At 44.7% G+C, this 19,068-nt stretch overlaps 3 protein-coding genes across 3 annotated transcripts; all 3 read right to left on the reverse strand.

Moving 5' to 3' along the window:
- Nucleotides 1-582: 582 nt before the first annotated feature.
- Nucleotides 583-1,695, reverse strand: LOC107297294 (actin-85C-like). Its single transcript, XM_015826657.1, has one exon. It carries the CDS (start codon nt 1,693-1,695, stop codon nt 583-585), a length of 1,113 nt encoding a protein of 370 aa, XP_015682143.1.
- Nucleotides 1,696-3,357: 1,662 nt separating this feature from the next.
- On the reverse strand, nt 3,358-4,512 carry LOC107297293 (actin-related protein T2-like). The gene has a single exon (XM_015826656.1). It carries the CDS (start codon nt 4,510-4,512, stop codon nt 3,358-3,360), a length of 1,155 nt encoding a protein of 384 aa, XP_015682142.1.
- A 1,424-nt stretch (nt 4,513-5,936) lies between these two features.
- Nucleotides 5,937-7,070, reverse strand: LOC107297296 (actin-85C-like). The gene has a single exon (XM_015826658.1). It carries the CDS (start codon nt 7,068-7,070, stop codon nt 5,937-5,939), a length of 1,134 nt encoding a protein of 377 aa, XP_015682144.1.
- Between the last annotated feature and the right edge of the window lie 11,998 nt (nt 7,071-19,068).

A 19,068-nucleotide genomic window follows, 5' to 3' on the forward strand; every position in this document is an offset into this window, starting at 1 on the left:
ATCTGTCTGTCTGTCTGTCTGTCTGTCTGTCTGTCTGTCTGTCTGTCTGTCTGTCTGTCTGTCTGTCTGTCTATCTATCTATCTATCTATATGTCTATCTATCTATCTATCTATCTATCTATCTATCTATCTATCTATCTATCTATCTATCTATCTATCTATCTATCTATCTATCTATCTATCATAGATCATCCAAACCATCCATCCACCAATACAGGCTTATTTTTGTATGTCTTCAGTTCTAACTATTTAGGGCAAGTGGCAAAAAAATCTACGGGTCTCAAAGTAAAACTCTCGTGGCAAACTCCAGCACTGAATCTCCAGCAAACAAACAGCTTCACCCTCCTACTGACATCAACTCTCCCCCTCCCACAATACACGTAAAACAACTTCAGGGGGTCCTCAAAATACGGCCAACAAGGCCTGTTTCTTTGCCTCACCCACAAGGGACTTTTTGTGGCCGTGCTCTAAAAATGACGAGACATGGATTTCTTTGTGGAAAGGTTTACTAGCCCCTCTCCAGCATCTCCAATCAATTTTTTCGGAGGGTGGGGGCTTTTATAATTGGCCCATTTATTCTTCTCAGAAGCATTTCTTCTGCAGCACGGTGGGGCCAACCTCTCTGTATTCTTGCTGTGTGACCCACATGTTCTTAAAAGAGGGCAAGCTGGTGAGCACCGATGCGCCAATCCAGACGGAATGGATCCGGTCGGCTGGGGCTTCCAGCTTGGTCGGCAGGCCGTGAGGGCCCAGGCTTTGCAGCTCTTTGAGGAGACGTTCACTAAGGCCCGGAAAGAGGGTCGATCCTCCAGCTATGATGAGGCTTCTCCAGAGGTCCTGGTGGATGCTGCCGTCACATTTGGAGATGCTCTCGGCCATCATCTGGTGAATCCCCGGTGCCGTGACTCCAGCGTCCGTCGGGTTAAACAAGGATTCGGGAGCTCGGAAGAGCTGGTCCCCAATCTCCACAGGTGTGCCATCAGGAAGTGTGTATTCGCGAACGGGCCCTTTGTCCTTCTGCTGACTCGAATCCAGAGCCACGTAGCACAGATTCTCCTTGATGTTCTTCACAATCTCCTTCTCCGCAGAGCTCAAGAAGTTGTGCCCGCTCTCCAACAGAAGCGTTGCCAGATATCGGGTGATGTCGCGCCCGGCAAAATTCACCCTGGAGATGGCGTGTAGCAAGCAGTGGCCTTTGTAGATGGGGACGGTCAAAGTGACCCCGGCGCCGCTATCTAAAACCAACCCTGTTGTACGGGCAGAAGCATACAAGGCCATTAGAGCCTGAAGGCCTACAAACATGGCCGGCACCTGGAAATGCTCAAACATGATCTCTGTCATCTTCTCTCTGTTTGCTGTTGGGTTCATGGGAGCTTCGGTCAACAACACCGGCCTCTCCCTGGCTCTTACCTTAAGTCCATGCCTGTAGATGTATCTCCAGATCTTCTCCATATCATCCCAAGAGGTCACAATTCCGTGTTCCACTGGGTATTTAAAAGATAAGATACCTCTCTTGGCTTGGGCTTCCCTACCGACGTAACACATTCTCTGAACGGGGCCAAACATGACCGCGCGGGTCTTGGGGTAGCCAACAACTGTAGCCACCATGGTCCTGGGGGCCTCTTCTCCAGAAAAGCCCGCTTTGCAAAGTCCTGAGCCATTGTCAATAATGACAGCTATTCTGGATTGAGACATCTTCAATCCAAAGAACTGAATTTGTAACGACTGTTTTCCTAGCTCTAGTAGAACAGAACGTTCCGTCCGTCTAGGTTCTAGATCCTTGGATATCACAAAAGGGATTCTCCCTTTTCAAAACCAGCTTCTCACATTATGGACATATGACATATATTTCTGGAAACAAAGTCTTCTCCAAATAGCCAGGACTTGTCTTGGAGAGATTGCAAGCATCCACAGTGGAAATTGAGAGGTTGTTGTTGTTATTATTATTATTATTACAGTTGTCTTTCTGAACCCAGCTCAAAAACGATTCTTCAGGTGACCCAGGATGTTAAGGACCATGATGCTTCCTATCCTCCGATCCTAGAAACGAGCTCTGCGGTTTCAATTTTATTGGCAATTGCTCGTCTGGGGTGTTAAACTGGATTCTGATCTTCTCCATTGAATTTGGCCGATGTTTAATGGGCTTTTATTTTGATCTTCAGTGGTCAGCCAATGGAGACCAGCTTGAGGTTGACATCAGAAAAGCCCAATGACCTCAAAAGAGAACAATGGAAGTGATAAGATTAGTCTATATTGGTGGCCACCTGGGTTAATGTAAGGCTAATTGCAGTAGTCTAGCTAAGAGACTGCAGTAACGTCTGACAGAGTTTACCTTCCAGCTGGAAAACCATGGTTTTTTTCATCCTTCGGTGGGTTTAAAGCTCCTTGGCTCGTTTGACACACCGTGATTGTTGAATTAACCATAGTCTAGGTTTGCGGCAAGGCAGAGAAACTAGGCCAGGGGTAGGCAACCTTGGCTCTTTTATGACTCGTGGACTTCAACTCCCAGAATTCCTGAGCCAGCCATGCTGAGGGAAAGAGAGAGGTTTCCAAGCTGAGCCATGCTGGCTCAGGAATTCTGAGAGTTGAAGTCCACGAGTCATAAAAGAGCCAAGGTTGCCTACCCCTGAACTAGGCCAACAGGCAAAGTTCACACAACACACTAAGCTACAAAACTGAAAAGATTCAACTGAGGTTTAGCTCAGGGAGCTTGGCATGTGAACGGAATTGCTAAGCTTTTAACTAACCTAGTTTGGTGGGGTTGTATGAATGCAGCCACCAGGAGACAAGGGTCCACATTAAGGAAAGGCCAAGACTTCTCCACTTATGATCGCAACAGAGCCCAATTTTTTTTGTAGCTGAGGGAGACAGTTGTTAAGGGAGCTTTTGCCCCCTTTTACGACCTTCCTGGCCACCGTTGTTGAATCCTTACGGTTGTTAAGTGAGTCACATGGTGGTTAAGTGAATCTGGCTTCCCCCTTTGCTTGTCAGAAGGTTGCAAAAGGGGGAATCGCATGACCCCGGGACACTGCGACCGTCATAAATGTTGAGTCAGTTGCCAAGCGGCCAGATTTTGATCACATGACCATGGGGGACGCTGCGACGGTCGTAAGCGTGAAAAATGTAAGCGACTCGTCCCAGTGCCGCCGTAACTTCGAACGGTCACTACATGAGCCGTTGTCAGTCAAGAATCACCTCTAGCACTTAAGGTATCTAGGCAGGAAATACATTAAATCTGGTAGTTTCTCAGGCCTTAAAATCAATTATTTATTTAACCTTTTGGGGAAAGGGTGAAAGCTTGTGTTCTGTTTCGTTTTAACCGCCTTCCGCTCTCTGAGACATCTTCCTGTCCCCTCTTCAATAGCACCGTCGGTGGACAATATTCGGCCCGTATTCCCGGTAGTCGGCAGCAGTCACCCACATCTGCTTGAAGGTGCTCAAGGACGTGATGATGGAGGCCCCGATCCAGGCCGAGAACCATCGGTCTGGCGGAGCAATGACCTTAATGGGGACCCCCTGGGGGGCTTCCCCTTCCAAGCCTTTGAACATCCGTTCGTCTAATCCTGGAAAGAGGGAGGACCCTCCTGAAATCAGTACGTTGGAATAGAGCACGTTACGGAGCGTGGGGTCACATTTCCTGACGCTGTGGGCCACAAGCTTGTGGAGGCCTTGACCCTTGTGGTTGATGTTGCTCGGGGTGAAAAGGATCTCCGGAGCCAGGTAAAGGGGGTCCCCAATTTTGACCCTGTTGCCGTCAGGTAGCTTGTATTCCTTGGGGAGCTCTTCGGAGGACTTGCTTTCTCGGTGGCGGGCGTCGAGAGTCACAAAACACAACTTGACCTTGATGTCTTCCACCACGGTGTTGGCTTCCGGGAAGTTCCAGAAATATTGCCTGTTTTCCAGAAGAAGTTCCCTCAGGAAGTGCGTGATGTCACGGCCCCCGAGGCCCAGCTGGGTGACCGCGTGGGGCAGACAGTATCCCTCGTACACCGGGACGGCATGGCTGACTCCAAACCCACAATCGATGACCATCCCCATGTAACGGGCGGAAGCGTAGAGGGAGAGGATGGCCTGGATGGAGAGGTAGAAAGCCGGGACCTTAAAATATTCAAACATCAACTGGGTGAGCTTGGCTCGGTCCTCTTTTGGATTCAGGGGAGATTCTGTCATCAGCAGAGGTCTCTCAAACGCCTTCACCCCCAACCCTTTGTCATAGATATACTTCCAGATGGTCTCCATCTCATCCCAGGAAGTGATAACGCCCGCTTCCATGGGGTACGTCAACGAGAGGACATCTTGTCTATGCTGGGCTTCAAATCCCACGTAGCATTCTTTCTGCTTAGCCTTGGAAACAGGCAACTTGCTTCTGGGGCAACCGAGGACGGTGGCCATGACGTGCCGTGGGCTAATTTCTCCAGAAATCCCGGATTTGCACATTCCAGAGCCATTGTCGATGATCACGGCTTGCGAGCTGGAGATTCGAGTCTTAGATGCAAAACCTTCACGGCCCATTTCAGAAGAACGTCTACCTGTTCAGCACCTGACCATAGGCATGGTGTGGCAGACCCAAAGGAGTATCTTTGAGAGTTCCCTGGGAATAAAAACACTTGTGGTTTCTCAGTACCTTATCACGGTCTCTCTGATTTGAGAAAAAATGGAAAAATGGTCCATAGCCATGACTTCACAATGAATGAGGCCCTGCCTAACCATTGTTTAGTTGTCTCTAGGAGACCAGAAAGTTCAAGAGGGCCTTCAAAGCTATTTTGATGGAGACGTGATTTCAACTCTTCTCTTGGTCAAGATCCATTAGCTTACCCAAAGACGGTCTTCAGAATTTAGGATGAGACCAGAAAGTTCAAGAGGACCTTGATGGAGACAAAGATGACTTCAACTCTTCTCTTCCATTATCTTGCCCAGAGATGGTCTTCAGATATTTAAAATAAAAACTACTTCTGGTCCAATGATGACTTTCTAAGAATCCCTCCTACTCTATGATTGCATGATTCTTCCCTGTTCTTTTTGAAGGTGTGTTTGACCTACTGCTGGAGGCATCAAATGGTGGGTTGTTGTTGTTTTGCTGGTGTGGGTTGGTGTTTCCAGTTTTACATTTTTCTCTACAACTTCTCTGGTTGCTCCTGAAAAAAGCGCTTGGATGTGGAAACATTTCCAGAGGAACCATTTTCCACACTGCCTGGAAGTCTGTTGGAAGGGCCCTTGGAGGTCTTCTAGTCCATCCCCTTCCTCAAGCATGAGTCCTTCTACCCTTCTCTGCTTATAATAAAAATTACCCAAAAATGGAATGACCACTAGAGGGCCTCCAAGAGATCAAAGATGTTTTTCCTTGTTGCTGCCCTCCCCCTACTGGTAATCTGGAGGATTGCACCTGGTTGGAAAAGCACTAGATTTATAGAGATGCTGACCGTAAGAAGGAAAAGCCAGTGAAAACCGTATAAAATGTTTTTGGTTTTTTTTGGTCTCGGATTGATTTGGTAATTAAGATGGCCCTTTTTCTGCCCAACCCTTGTTTATTTTCAGGAGCATAATTGATCAACACATACCTCCAACCCGTTTTGTCTCTTTGGCCCTCCCCATCTCAGCGTTTTTCAGTTGCCACGGGAAGCGAGTCCATCATATGTCTTTATTAAGCAAGGAAAGCAAAATAGGGCTTCTGAAGAACAAAATACAAGGAAGAAACAGCACCATGATCCTTACGCCCATCACTCCGTCATTTATTTACTGCAAATTCCAGCCAGTCAATACATCCGAAGACAGATTTCATATATATATATATATAATACACACATACGAGAAATCTGTCTTGGGATGGACACAGCAGAAGTTCAAAGATTTAGGTATTTTCCGTGAACGTCCCACGTCCCTCTAATTGTTTGAACTTCCACTGTTCTAAACGCCTCTACAAAGGGAGATGATCATTCCTAGAAACATTTCCGGTGCACCACACCAGGTCCAAATTCTTGGTAATCATTCAAGGTGACCCACATCTGTCTGAACGCCGTTAAACAAGTCAATATGGAGGCCCCGATCCACACGCAATACTTCCTTTCTGGAGGAGCGATGATCCTGACCGATATCCCAAGAGGAACCTGAAGTTGCATCTCTTGCAAGATGCGCTCGTCCAGCCCGCAGAACAAGGTCGATCCGCCCGAAAGGAGAACGTTGCCGTAAAGATCTCGTCGGACGTCAATATCGCATTTCATGATGCTGTTGAAGATCATCCGATGGACGCCGGGCGCGTCGATGCCGATGTAGGTGGGGGCAAAGAGGGCTTCAGGAGCTCGGAAGAGTTGACTCCCAATTTGGATGACGTTTCCGTCGGGTAATTTGTACTCTCTGAGAAGGTACTCTGGTTTAGTTTTCATTTCTTGGACGGGATCTAACGCTACATAACACAGCTTCTCCTTGATGTCCTTCACAATTTCTCTTTCGGCTGTGCTGACGAAGGAATGCCCGCTCTCCAGAAGAAGCCTCATAAAGTATTCCGTGATATCCCGCCCGGCGACATCTAACCTGGAGACGGCATGGGGTAAGCAGTACCCTTCATAGATAGGAACCGTGTGGGTGACCCCATCTCCACTGTCCATGACTATACCGGTGGTACGTGCTGATGCGTAGAGGGCCAGTGTGGCTTGGACCGCCACATACATCGCCGGGACCTTGAAGTTCTCGAACATGATCTGAGTCATTCTCTCCCGGTTCTGGAGAGGATTCAGAGGAGCTTCAGTCAGCAACACGGGCCTCTCGCTCGACTTGATGCGCAACTCACACTCATAAACGTGCCTCCAGATGCGCTCCATGTCATCCCAGGAGGTCACAATGCCGTGATCGATGGGATAATTCAAGGATAAAACGCCCCGTTTGGACTGAGCTTCTTCTCCGATGTAATATTCCTTCTGGCCTGCTCCGAGCATGGTTGCTTTGGCTTTTGAGCGACCCACAATTGCCGTAATGACTGACCTCGGAGCGCTGTCTCCAGCAATGCCAGCCTTGCATAATCCGGATCCGTTGTCAAAGATGACCGCCGGGATATCTAAAAATCTGGGATCGGACATTCCATGGACTGTGGCTTGCTCACCTGGAGAAACGGTCTGGATTGGAGGCCGCTTAGAATGCTGGGAGGGAAAAGCTTCTAGAGCAGTGATGTCACACACAATACTTCTTCAAGGGAACTGCTAGCAGAGAGTTTGGAAAGATGCTACAGGATGCTACTCCCAATGTTAATAACAGAAAAACAGAGTTGGAAGGGACCTTGGAGGCCTTCTAGTCCAGGGGTCCCCAATCCCCTGGTCCGTGGACCAGTACCAGGCCACGGCATGCCAGCAACCAGTCCGCACAAACAAGCAAAGCACCATCCGTGGGATGCAGGCAGCACACAAAACCACACACCCTCCAGAACCAATTCATGCTGAATACCGAGATACCCATTATAATGGTTGATGTCTGGATGAAGGCATCAACATGGGAAAAGGAGAACTTTACAAGAAGTTTTTAAGAAGAGATTGGACAGCCATTTGTCTGAAATGGTACAGGGTTTCCTGCCTGAGCAGGGGGTTGGACTAGATGACCTCCAAGGTCCCTTCCAACTCTGTCGTTCTATTCTATTCTATTCTATTCTATTCTACTCTACTCTACTCTACTCTACTCTACTCTGCTCTGCTCTGCTCTGCTCTGCTCTACTCTACTCTACTCTATTTACTCTACTCTACTCTATTCAGAGTAGCCCAAAGAATGGAAAACATAAAGGATTCTGGGAAGGAGAAGACACGAGTTCAAGTAGAACCGGTTTACTTTTTACTCACCCAGGGGCAAGGAGTTCATTCCAATCTCTGCCTTTCTTCTCCTTCTATCCTGGATCAATGCAATTTATTTCCAGGGCTCTTTTGGTTTTTCTGCTTTGTTTTTATTTTAAACCATTGAAACCAATGGCCCAGTTAATGAGAATTGCAAGGGGAAACTCACAACAGGTCTCAGGGTTATATTTTAACTGATTCTGCTTATGGCTAGGAATGAAAAGTATCCATCTTTTTTTCCTGGGGGGGTGGTAGTGGTGGTGGAAGAGAAGATTATTGTGATTTCCAGGGCTTTAATTCTACGTTATATTTTGTTCCCCCTTTTTTTAACTATGTGGTGGGAAGGTGCTGAAGATGGCGAGGTTGAAAAAAACCCAAGCCAAAACATAATTGCATTAAATTAAATAAGGGTGTGAAATGAAATAATAAGTGCATTAAATTAAATAGTAAATCCGTCGTCGCATTCAGTTGAATAATAAAATTACAGGGAGTCCTCAGCTTATAACAGCAGCACTGGGGAAAAAATTATGACCGTTTTTCACACTTATGACCACACTTTCTTCCCTTCCTCCTCCCTCCCTCCCTGCTGTTATTCCTTCCTCCCTCCTTCCCTCCCTCCCTCCCTCCCTTCTTCCCTCCTTCCCTTCTTCCCCATCCTAATAACCTGTTTAGAAAGAAAATTAAGGGCTAAAAAAGAATTCTCTGAATAGAGAACAAAATAGAGAACCAGGGGCAAATGGAGGAACATTTATTTCTCTCCCCCCCCAAAAAAAAAACATCGACAGCAGAGGGGAAGAGAGTAAAAAAGGAATTATAAACCGCACAAATAAAATGATAGAAAGAAAGAAGATGGAACCGTGGGGGGAGAGGCCGGCAGGGGTGGGGGAGAGAGAAGCCCAAACCTATAGCATTATCCTTTTATGGGAAACTTAAATTACTGACTTGGTAACTTGCAAATCCCCCTGGCTTCCTCAGACAGGGCCATCTACTTCTTAAACCCATTCCGTCCATCTGCTATCTCTGGAGGGAACGGGACTCTAATCACACCACGCAGAAAGTAATCAAACCCTTCTGCTCTTGAGATCAGCAAGCAAGGAGGTAAAACTCTAAGGAGCACAGATTTAATTCCAAAGAATCTAGGTGTGTGTGTGTGTGGGGGGGGGAGAATGGCATTTCCAGCTGCATATATTATGTCCCACTTTGGGGAAAGTGTGCGGGTTTTTTTCCCTCTTTCTTTCAACATTGCGCGAAGCTCAAGATCTAATATTTGAATAGCACGCTTGGCTGGCCATGTACATGTTTAAGGTCCCACACGCAAACCACAGGCCAACAGTTTAGAGCAGTTTGCCAAGTTTAAGATGGGTGGACTTCACCTCCCAGAATTCCCCAGCCAGCCAGCTACCTACCTACCTATCTATCTACTTATCTGCTTGCCTGTCTACCTATCTACTTCTCTACCTATCTATTTATCTACCTATATATCTATCTACCTGCCTATCTGCCAGTCGCATAATTTCATGGGTAAAGTTTGTGTCTGGCTTTCTTATTGATATTGATTGATTGATCGAACTGCTATCTGTCTTCCTAATTGTACCTTGTTCTCCCTTTATCTACTGGGAGACAGTGTGTACTCAAGATTTGCACACCCATCTCACTCACAGAGTTAAAACCAGTTTCCCCACCTTCTTCTCATAATTACGAGGACAAGGTCCACCCGTGGCAATGAACAGACCCAGTGGCAAATGCAACTGAATTTAATTGAAGCAGAAGGGGAAGTATAAATTAAATGGAATATTAAATTTGAAAAAGTGCCTTCAGGACGATCTTTTGAAGAGAATTGATCTCTGTCTGCCCTAGGGGCCTCTCTATATTTTGTAGGTTTATTGTCAATTTGCAAAAAATATGTAGAATACAGTTATTTGGATAGCAAAAATATACACCAGTGGGTGGCAATAAAGAGACTCTGAAAACAACTCTATACTGCCCCTAGTGGCCATTTGATTTTACACCCTGAGAAATACTTTTAAATACACTGTACGGTACTTTAGGAATAAACTGTAAATATACATATATAATGTAAACAAATCCACCCTTCTCTTTTCTAACAAGGTTGGCTTGCGTAATCTTTCAGATGCAACTGATCTTTTTAAAAAAAATTACATTTTTGTTTTTTTAAAAAGCGACGGATAGCGATTAATCACAGATTTAGCCAGAAGACTATAACTCTTCCAGGGGAAAAAAAAATCTATACAGAAAAAGGAAAAACCTAAAAGCCCAGATATGAAATACAGTAAATTAAAAAAACCCGGATAATAAAAGTGCAATATAAATCAAATTTTGAGATTTCACTACCATTTTCAAAACTTAATTTTACCGGAGTGAAAGGTTTACATTCCACGTATTAAACATTAAGCTGAACCCACCTTTTTGGCCAGACAGAAAAATAATTCAACAGAGATCACATAGTTTCCCATAATGAGTTAGGAAATGATATTTCCTTTACATTGAGGAACAGCTACGGTTGACTTACTGGATACAGAGATGGGTGAAAAAATCTCATTCCGGATATTTCTTTAGGGTTTGAAATAAACGCCAAGATTTTAGCCTTTTTCATCACGGAGATGGAAAGATCTTAGGATTTGCCCACTTGAAATGAGACATTTTGTTTGTCCAACCAGCCAGTATTTGTATAATTGGGAGCATGTTGACCACAGCATTAGCTATTTAGCAGTTCAAATAGTACTTCCCTTTCTGTGCTCTCCTGACCAACGCTAAGCAGGACACAAGGCTGAGAATTTCATTCAAGTTTGAACGTTTCGTTCAAGGTTTTTTTTTTTATTCTATTTTTTTTATTTTAGTCAAAAGAAAGTTAAAATACAGAACTGGAAAAAAGAGACAAAAAAAACAGAAGAAAAAAACAAAGCAATCAAGACATTTTAAACAGTGCATCAAAAAGAAAAAAAAATGAGTTTTTAAATTTGGCCAAAAGCGTAGTTTGCAAATTGATTCCTTTGTTATTGGTAAACCTTTCAATCTAGATAGAAGCACCCTTTGATCAGCTCTGTAGAGACTTCTAGATTGAGAGACCACATAATCTGCAATAAAAAAATTTAATCTTTAATTCAGGGGCTGTTGAGCCTGTTTATATGACTCTGTAGTTTGTCAACCTTGGCAAGCTGAAAATGTGTGGACTTCAACTCCCAGAATTCCCTAGCGCAGCCCACATGCAGAATTCTGGGAGTTGAAGTCCACACCTCCTCAGCTTGCCAAGGTTGAGAAATGCCGCTCTATCATAGCAACTCTTTTTCCTGGAGGACCTACTGTGCCGATGGAGAAACACCCCGCCATGTGATTCACTTACTGTTTTTAATATAACACAATTGTCCAGTTGACAATTGTTGCATCCAGATTGGGTGATTAAAACCAGCCTTCTCCCTTTAACTCAGCCGACCGAATTACTCCATTCACACGATGAATTAATCCCTCCTTGACTTAGCTAAGTCGTGTGAATAGGAGCAAAGGTTTAATCTGAAATTTCCCCCTTAAGTTTTTTTTACTTTACTTTCCCATTTTTATTTTTATTTTACGAATTCCCCAAATGGGTGGAGACGTTGCCCTCCTGTGCGCAAAACACGCCTCGGTGTCGGAAGCAGAAGGAAAGAATTATTCCTTGGATGCAAGAAAAAAAATAATCTTGAATTTAGTTTCCAGATTTTCAGCTGAAAGGTTCAAACGGCCGCGGATGAGAGGTGCTTTTGTCCAAAAATCTAGGAAATTCCTGCCAAAGTGGGCAACACATAAACAAGGTTGCTTCTGATGTACATTTACCAATAAATAACATTCCACACTTAAGAATGATGTTTTCAGTCCTGGACTGAAATTGCAAACACATAATGCAAGGCACAACCATACTGTAGGATTTTGGTTTTGGTTCTGGAGAGCTGACCAAGATAGATAATCCTCGGCTTATTTCCGTTTAGTGCCGTTCAGTTCTAAGTTACAAGGGCACTGAAAAAAGTGATTTGTGACCGGTTTTCACTCTTATGACCATTGCAGCATTCCTCCAGGGTCACAGGAGGAATCGGATCAGCTAAAGCAAGCAGGGCTTTTGAATCGGTTCCAAAATCAATTTGAAAACGGTCCTTTCTTCCCCTCCCAAGTGGATTTAGAAGCTGAACTGGAAAATCGAATTGAATTGAGGCAAGATGGTAGTTCAGATCAAAATATTGGATCAGTTATTCTTGAAAAACATGGAAGTTAATCTGTCTATACTATACTTCTTCTCTTTCTCCTCCCTCCCTCCTCGTTTCCTTCCTCCCTTCCTTCCTCCCTCCTTTCCTCTCTCCTTCCTTCTTTCCTACCTTCCTTCCTTCCCTCCCTCCCTCCTTCCTTCCTTCCTCCCATTCCCATCTTCTCCCGTCTTTCTTTCTTTCTTTCTTTCTTTCTTTCTTTCTTTCTTTCCTTCCTTCCTTCCTTCCTTCCTTCCTACCTCCCTCCCTCCTTTCCTTCCTTCCTTCCTTCCTTCCTTCCTTCCTTCCTTTCCTTCTTCCTTCCCTCCCTCCTTCCTTCCTTGCTCCATTCCATTCCTCCTTTCTTTTATCCTTCCACCCGTCCATCCTTCTTCCTCCCATCTACGTAGCTACTCCTCTATTAACTTTTCCTTTCAGGACAGAAGAACTTAGAAACCCCACAAAAGTGTCTGCACATCCTTGAAAGTGTAATTTAACTTAGATAATTTATCAGACAACGCCCCCCCCCTCCCAGTTAGAATAATAATACCGGGAGGAGAAAATCAATGGGATAATGACATTCCAAAGTCCTAATAAACAGATGCAATAGAGCCCTTCTTATCCCAAGGCCTTCACTGAGCAGCAGCAGAGTTTAATGGCAAATCAATATATTCCTGAGCTGTTTTTGAACACTCCAGCTCCATTGGACAAGCTAAAGCTGTAAAACAGCACCTCCTATTGGCAGGATCCGCAAACAACATGAGAGTCGTACAAGAACCGACTCAAAACGGGTTTATGAATCAATCAGCCACAATCTAATTCACTGCGGTTTTCAGCTAATTTCAAACACCAATTCCGTCAGATTCAGAGGAAAAGCCTGATTGAATCATCGGATCAAGTTGGCTTAGATTTCAGAAAGACAGGACGCTAGCCAAGACTTGAGCGTAAAACGGAATTGTAGGGCTGGAAGGGAACCTCAGTGGTCTTCTAGTCCAACCCCACTGCTCAAGACAGGAGCCTTATGCCATCCCAGTCAAATGATTGTCTAAGACCTGTTGCAAAGGGATGAACAATTCAACAAGCTCTCTTTGCGTTTTGAAGGCCGCAATATTTTCTGTCCTTTTTTTTCCCGTGGCTAACCAGGAAGAAGAAGAAGAAGAAGAAGAAGAAGAAGAAGAAGAAGAAGAAGAAGAAGAAGAAGAAGAAGAAGAAGGAGGAGGAGGAGGAGGAGGAGGAGGAGAAGGAGAAGGAGAAGGAGAAGGAGAAGGAGAAGGAGAAGAAGAAGAAGAAGAAGAAGAAGAAGAAGAAGAAGAAGAAGAAGAAGAAGAAGAAGAAGAAGAAGAAGAAGAAGAAGAAGAAGAAGAAGATTGTGGAAAAGAAAAAAGTCTGGTTTATTGATATTCCAATACCTGCGGATGCAGCAGGAATTGAGGAGAAACAGCTTAAGAAAAATAACGAAATGTCGCGTTCTGCAAAATGAAGCCGAGCGATTGTGGAGGAAGAAATTCAATGGTTGCCCCTGGTCGTAAAGCGAGGCAAAACTCACTCAACTGTCTCACTTAACAACAGAAATTTATGGCATAGGTCAAGGACCACCTGTACAAAATTGTGGCCTCCGATCTGATGTTGTTTCGATGTTGTGTTTGACGGTCAAATCACTCCTGCACCGCCAATAGCCAGTTTGAGGTAGAAAATTTGTGCTGGCCATAATTCCTTCTTCTTTTTTTTTGCAATTCCCCCCCCCCAAAAAAAACCCCTTAAAAAACCTCTTTCTGTGTTTGTTTTTGAACGTTCCTTCTTCTCCAGAGAGGAATAATTAGTTAATTGCAGGACTTTTCACAGCGGCTGGCACTTTGGGACTAAATTTTGCAGGAAGGGAAAATTATAATTTTTTTTTTAAAAAAAAAAAGCGGGGGGGGGAATCAGGAAACTTTTACAGTAGATTTCAAGCCCTGCTCATGATTAGGCCACCCCCCTCTCCTGCTCCCCCCCCCAGTAGGAAAAATAGCACTCTTGGCAATTGTTGACGCCCCAACAAATTACTATAATTTGTAATTATCAGCTTCGGTGTTAATGAGGCTTGATTGCAGTGGGGAAAAAGCAGCGACTGTACATGCCACTGACATTTTTTTTGTTTTTTGTTTTGTTTTTTGCGGTTTTAATTTTTTTTAAGCTTTTCTTTTTTCTTTCTTTTTCCTTTTTTGCCCTGGGCAAACTCCATTTGAAATATCCATTTGCTACCTGGAAACTGCATGGGTCTGCAACCTATTTCTGGGGTCCATTGTATGTTTTCCCCTTCGCCCTTGGCTGAATTGACTTTCTTTTCTACGGTCCACCAATCTAGCTTATTAATTAAGGAAAGCGGTGTCTAAATTGTTTGGCTTGACCTTCCTTTTTCCCCCACCTTCTTTCTTTCTTTTTTCTTTTTTAAAAAAATAGCATTATTTGGGTAAATCGCTGCAGGGTTGAAATTGTTTCTTGCCTAGCCTTCTGGGATAATGTCCTCTGCAGAGGTAATGAAAGGGAAATAATAAAAAAGTTTCTTTTTTCTTCTTTTTTTTAGCAAATCATTAAACTCGCCTGCCATCCCATCCCTGGGTCCCTGGGATGGGAGCACAAATAGGCCTCACATTTTGAGGGTGAGATGGGTGCAAGTTTCTCTTGATCCCACCTGGTGGGTTTTTGCAGTTGTAATCGGTCTCAAAACAGCACGTTCCACCTGGGGAGGGGGGGTGAATTTAATTGCCTTATTTGCAAAGTTTGTTCATATTTGGGATTCCTCCAGACAGGGGCAAATCTTTCCTTTTGGGGGGGGGGAATGAGCCTGTCAGCCTTCGCAAGGCAGTTCAAACAAGAATCCAGACCGATTCACCTGGTCCTTAATTTGCGACCGTCCGTTTAGTAACCGTTCAAAGTGACAACGGAACTGAAAAAAAAAGTAACTTAGGATGGTTTGTCCCGCTCAACGACCGTTGCAGCAGCCCTGTGGTCACGTGATCAAAATTCAGGCTCCTGGCAACTGACTCATATTTACGACGGTCGCAGCGTCTCCCGGGGGGGGCATGCAATCCCCTTTTGTGACCTTCTGACAAACAAAGTCCACGGATTCATCTAACGGACGTGTTGCTAATTTAACAAGTGCAAGGATTCCCTTAACCGCCGCGACGAGAAAGGCCGTAAAATGGGGCAAAACCCGCCGATCAATGTCTCGCTTAGCAACATAAATCCTGGGCTCGGTTGTAAGTGGAGGGCAAGCTGTATTAGGAGAATTGGTACAGCCTCCTCAAAGTGATACACATGGGGGGGGGAAATAGAGGTTTCCCCCCCCCTTCTGAAATGAAAGGCAGAAAGACGCTGGGGGAGAGAGAATTTCCCTAGTCTGAACACACCTGTTCCCCTCACTAAAGGCTTTTGGATAGCTACTGCCAGCCTTGCAAGGTAGTCCAGACTAGGGGAACACTCAGAATACTAGCTCTAAGTAAGGGGACATTAACAGACCCTTGCAAGTTTGAAAGTTCCTCTCTCCCCCCTCACCTTTGCAGGCCAAGAAACTAGGAAAGGTCCCTTTGTGAGATGCTTCCCATGCCCCTTTTCCTACTCAGGGCTCAGCTGCCTCTTATCTGACCAATGTCTAGTTTGTGGCTCTGTCTTCTGTCTCCCGAGGCCATTCCCACTGACCATTACAAAAGCAGAATTTTGCAAGTCTCAAAGTCCCTCTCTTCCCCCCTCACCTTTGCAGGCCAAGAAATTAGGGAGGGTCCCTTTGTGAGATGCTTCCCACGCCCCTTTTCCTACTCAGGGCTCAGCTGCCACAAACCATCCCGGTAGTCTTCTATTTACGACTAGAATTTCTGTTGCTAAGCAAGGCGGTGGCCCCTGATTTCGTTGGGGGTCCCTAAAGCATCCCGTCAAAATTCATTTGCAAAAAAAAAAAAGAAGATTTCAAAAAGGAAGCTTCTGCTTCCCCAAATCTTTCCTTAGTTGGCTTTTTAAATCCTTAAAAAAAAATAAAAATATCCAGAGTAGCCTTTGCCGCCCCCCATGCCCCGGAAAAGGAGGAATTGGGATCCCAGTGCTTCCCCCCCCAAAGCAAAATTCGGGTTTTGGCAAGTGTGAAAGTACTTAATGGTGCCGCTAGCGAAGGGGGGGGAAGCATGCCGAGGCGTATAAATGCCATTTGCTCAGGCCCTTGAGAGAAAAAAAAAACGGGTGTTTGAACAGGCCGGGAAGTCAATACCCAACGGTTAATTAAAACGCAAATTGACTTCCGTCAGCTGCCATTTAGCAGGGCCTTGGTAAATATCCTAATAGGGATTTAATGTACTGGATGGAGCTGGGCATCGTTGCCAGAGCCGGAATAAATGGCCACGCAGCAATTGAGCCCATCCGAAACTCAAAACAGTTTGCAGGCTGCGGAGATGCGCCCAGAAGCTTCTTCCAGCTCTGATTTGCAACCGGTGCAAAAATTGCATGACCAGCCTGGTGCATTATAGCAGGACTGTTATTAGACCTGGATTATTAAGGCGTCTTCGGAGCAATAGAGGCAGTTCTCGACTTACCAGCACAATGGGGATCTTGCCGTTGCTAAGCAAGGCAGTTGTTAAAGTCCCCCTAGAAGTTAGTCTTCTAGTCTAACTTCCTGCTCAAGGCAGGAGACCTTATATCATTCCGGTCAAATGGCTGTCCAGTCTCTTCTTGAAAGCCTCCAGTGATGGAACACCCACAATTTCTAGTGGCAAGTTGTTCCACTGGTTAATTGTCCTCCCTGTCAGGAAACTTCTCCCTAGTTCTCTCCTTGATTAGTTTCCATCCGTCGCTTCTTGTCCTGCCTTCTGGTGTTTTGGAGAATAAGTTGACCCCCTCTTTTGGGGGGCAGCCCCTCAAATATTGGAAGGATGCTGTCATGTCACCCCTTTGTCTTCTCTTTGATAGGCTAAATTTTACCTATCTCTCTCAATAGTTCATCGTACGATTTAGCCCCCAGGCCTCTAATCATCTTGGTTGCTCTTCTCTGCACTCTTTCTTAGAGTCTCAGCATCTTTTTTACATCGTGGTGACCAAAACTGGATGCCGTATTCCAAGCGTGGCTTCACCATAGTTAGTCCTTGACTTACGACGAAAAGCGAACCCAACTTTTTTTGCTGCGAAGAGAGACGCTTTTTAAGATCTTTCTTGCCACAGTGATTATGTGAAAGTTGTTAAATTAGCAACGTGGTTGTTCAGGGAATCTGATTTTGCTCGTCAGGTCACAAATGGGGATTCACAGGAGCGCGGGACACTGCGACCGTCATAAATAGGAGTCAGTTGCCGAGCGTCTGTATTTCGATCACGGGACCCCGGGGATGCAATTGTGAAAAAGTCACTTTTTTCAGTTGTAACTTTGGAACTGTTGTAACTGCAGCACAGGATAGAGCGGAACGATTACTTTTTATGATGACCTTAAAATGTTTAAGAGGATGCAGTTTCTCTCTCTTCTTGGTGGGATCGACAGAGATGTATCTCAGCTATATCTCCAGAGTTAATTCTTGCTTTTTTAGAATTAAAAAAACAACCTGCAGGGATAAACTTTATCCGAAGAGGGCTGGAATCGCAAGATGCTGAAGGGAATTGCTCTTGTTTGCGTACATCCCACCTAATAATATTGCCCAATCCATTATGCTCCATCCTAATGACCCTTAATAGCATTATAAACAGCGGAGAATAATATTATTGATATCTGCTTGAGAAGGCTCAATGTTTACAGCTCGGGAGTCATCCAGAATTAAATGGTTTGAGCAAGAAAAATCGGGAGATGAACGGTGGACGTATCGATCCGGCCAATTGTTCACGACGGCTTTTTTATCTACTGGACTGCAGCCACAATAAGTATTCTTCAGCGCGGCTAAGCGATCGCCAATATCTAAGCAGCTGTCGGATCGACTGTTATCCGTTCGGCAAACAAGGCTAATAGCCAGGAACGTGGCTTGTAATGAGGGATAATATGTACAACTTTAATCCCCATCAAGAGCGTGCGCTTAGTCTGAGGGCTTCCTAGGTAGCTGCGCCATGTATCCAGACACATTTATAAAGGCACACTTCCTGTCGGTCCCGGGGCCTCAGAAGAGTTTGCAATTAGAAAAATAAAATAAATTTGAAATTAAAAATAAAATCAGTTCAATCTAGCCTACAGGTGCTTTTTATGTCTAGTCTACAGATAGTCCTCAACTTACACCAGTTCATTCAGCGACCGTTCAAAATCAGTGCTGTTGTAACGTTGATCAGATAGCTGCAAATTGAGGACGCTGTGTTATTGTGTTTCTAGCTTCTTTCCTGCAGTGGTTTATTCTCCACCAGGTACAGCTAAATCTTATTATTATCAATAATCAAATAATGGCACCTTAGCTTTCCCTAATGGGCATGTTTAGCATACACATATTTTTGCCCCTCTCTCCTAGGAAGCTAAATCGTTCTGAACAGTTCACGGTGGATTAAATACCACATCTGTTTTGACGGTGGGATGCAAAACGGGGTTTAGAGAAAGAAAAAGAAAAGAGGAATGGGGAAAACACGGCAAGGAGGAAGTCAGCAACTTTGGGGGGGAAAATATATATTAAAGTGAATTCTGACAGGCCTTAATTAAATGTTGCCTTCACACTACATTTCACTTTATTAAAATCCAATGTGTGCCAAACGCAACAGCCATTCGCTGCCAGTTCCACAGCCAACTTAGCTTCCTTTTTAAAAAAACACATATTAAAATAATAATCTATTTAGGTTGTACCTATTAGTTGTAAAGGCAGTGTTTTTATGCTGAAAGGAAATTAAGGAGACCAAGCTAACTCTGGCTCTCTTTTCACTGTCTTTCTCCTTTGGAAAAGAGGCTTCCGTTTTTCTGCTTCTTCCCAGGAAACCTGAGTCAGTTCCTCTAACTAGCGAGAAGGACTAAGGGTAACATGATAGCAGTCTTCCAATATTTGAGGGGCTGCCCCAAAGAAGAGTGGGGTCCACCTCTTCTCCAAAGTACCTGACAGCAGGACAAGAAGCAATGAATG

This window comes from Protobothrops mucrosquamatus, unplaced genomic scaffold (assembly GCF_001527695.2).
Source record: "Protobothrops mucrosquamatus isolate PMUCROS unplaced genomic scaffold, P.Mucros_1.0 scaffold3222, whole genome shotgun sequence".
In the NCBI taxonomy this organism is placed as follows: Eukaryota; Metazoa; Chordata; class Lepidosauria; order Squamata; family Viperidae; genus Protobothrops; species Protobothrops mucrosquamatus.

What these genes read in the sequence shown, in the direction of transcription:
- LOC107297293 (XM_015826656.1), bottom strand. Translation starts at nt 4,512, where the DNA reads ATGGGCCGTGAAGGTTTTGCATCTAAGACTCGAATCTCCAGCTCGCAA.
- LOC107297296 (XM_015826658.1), bottom strand. Translation starts at nt 7,070, where the DNA reads ATGTCCGATCCCAGATTTTTAGATATCCCGGCGGTCATCTTTGACAAC.
- LOC107297294 (XM_015826657.1), bottom strand. Translation starts at nt 1,695, where the DNA reads ATGTCTCAATCCAGAATAGCTGTCATTATTGACAATGGCTCAGGACTT.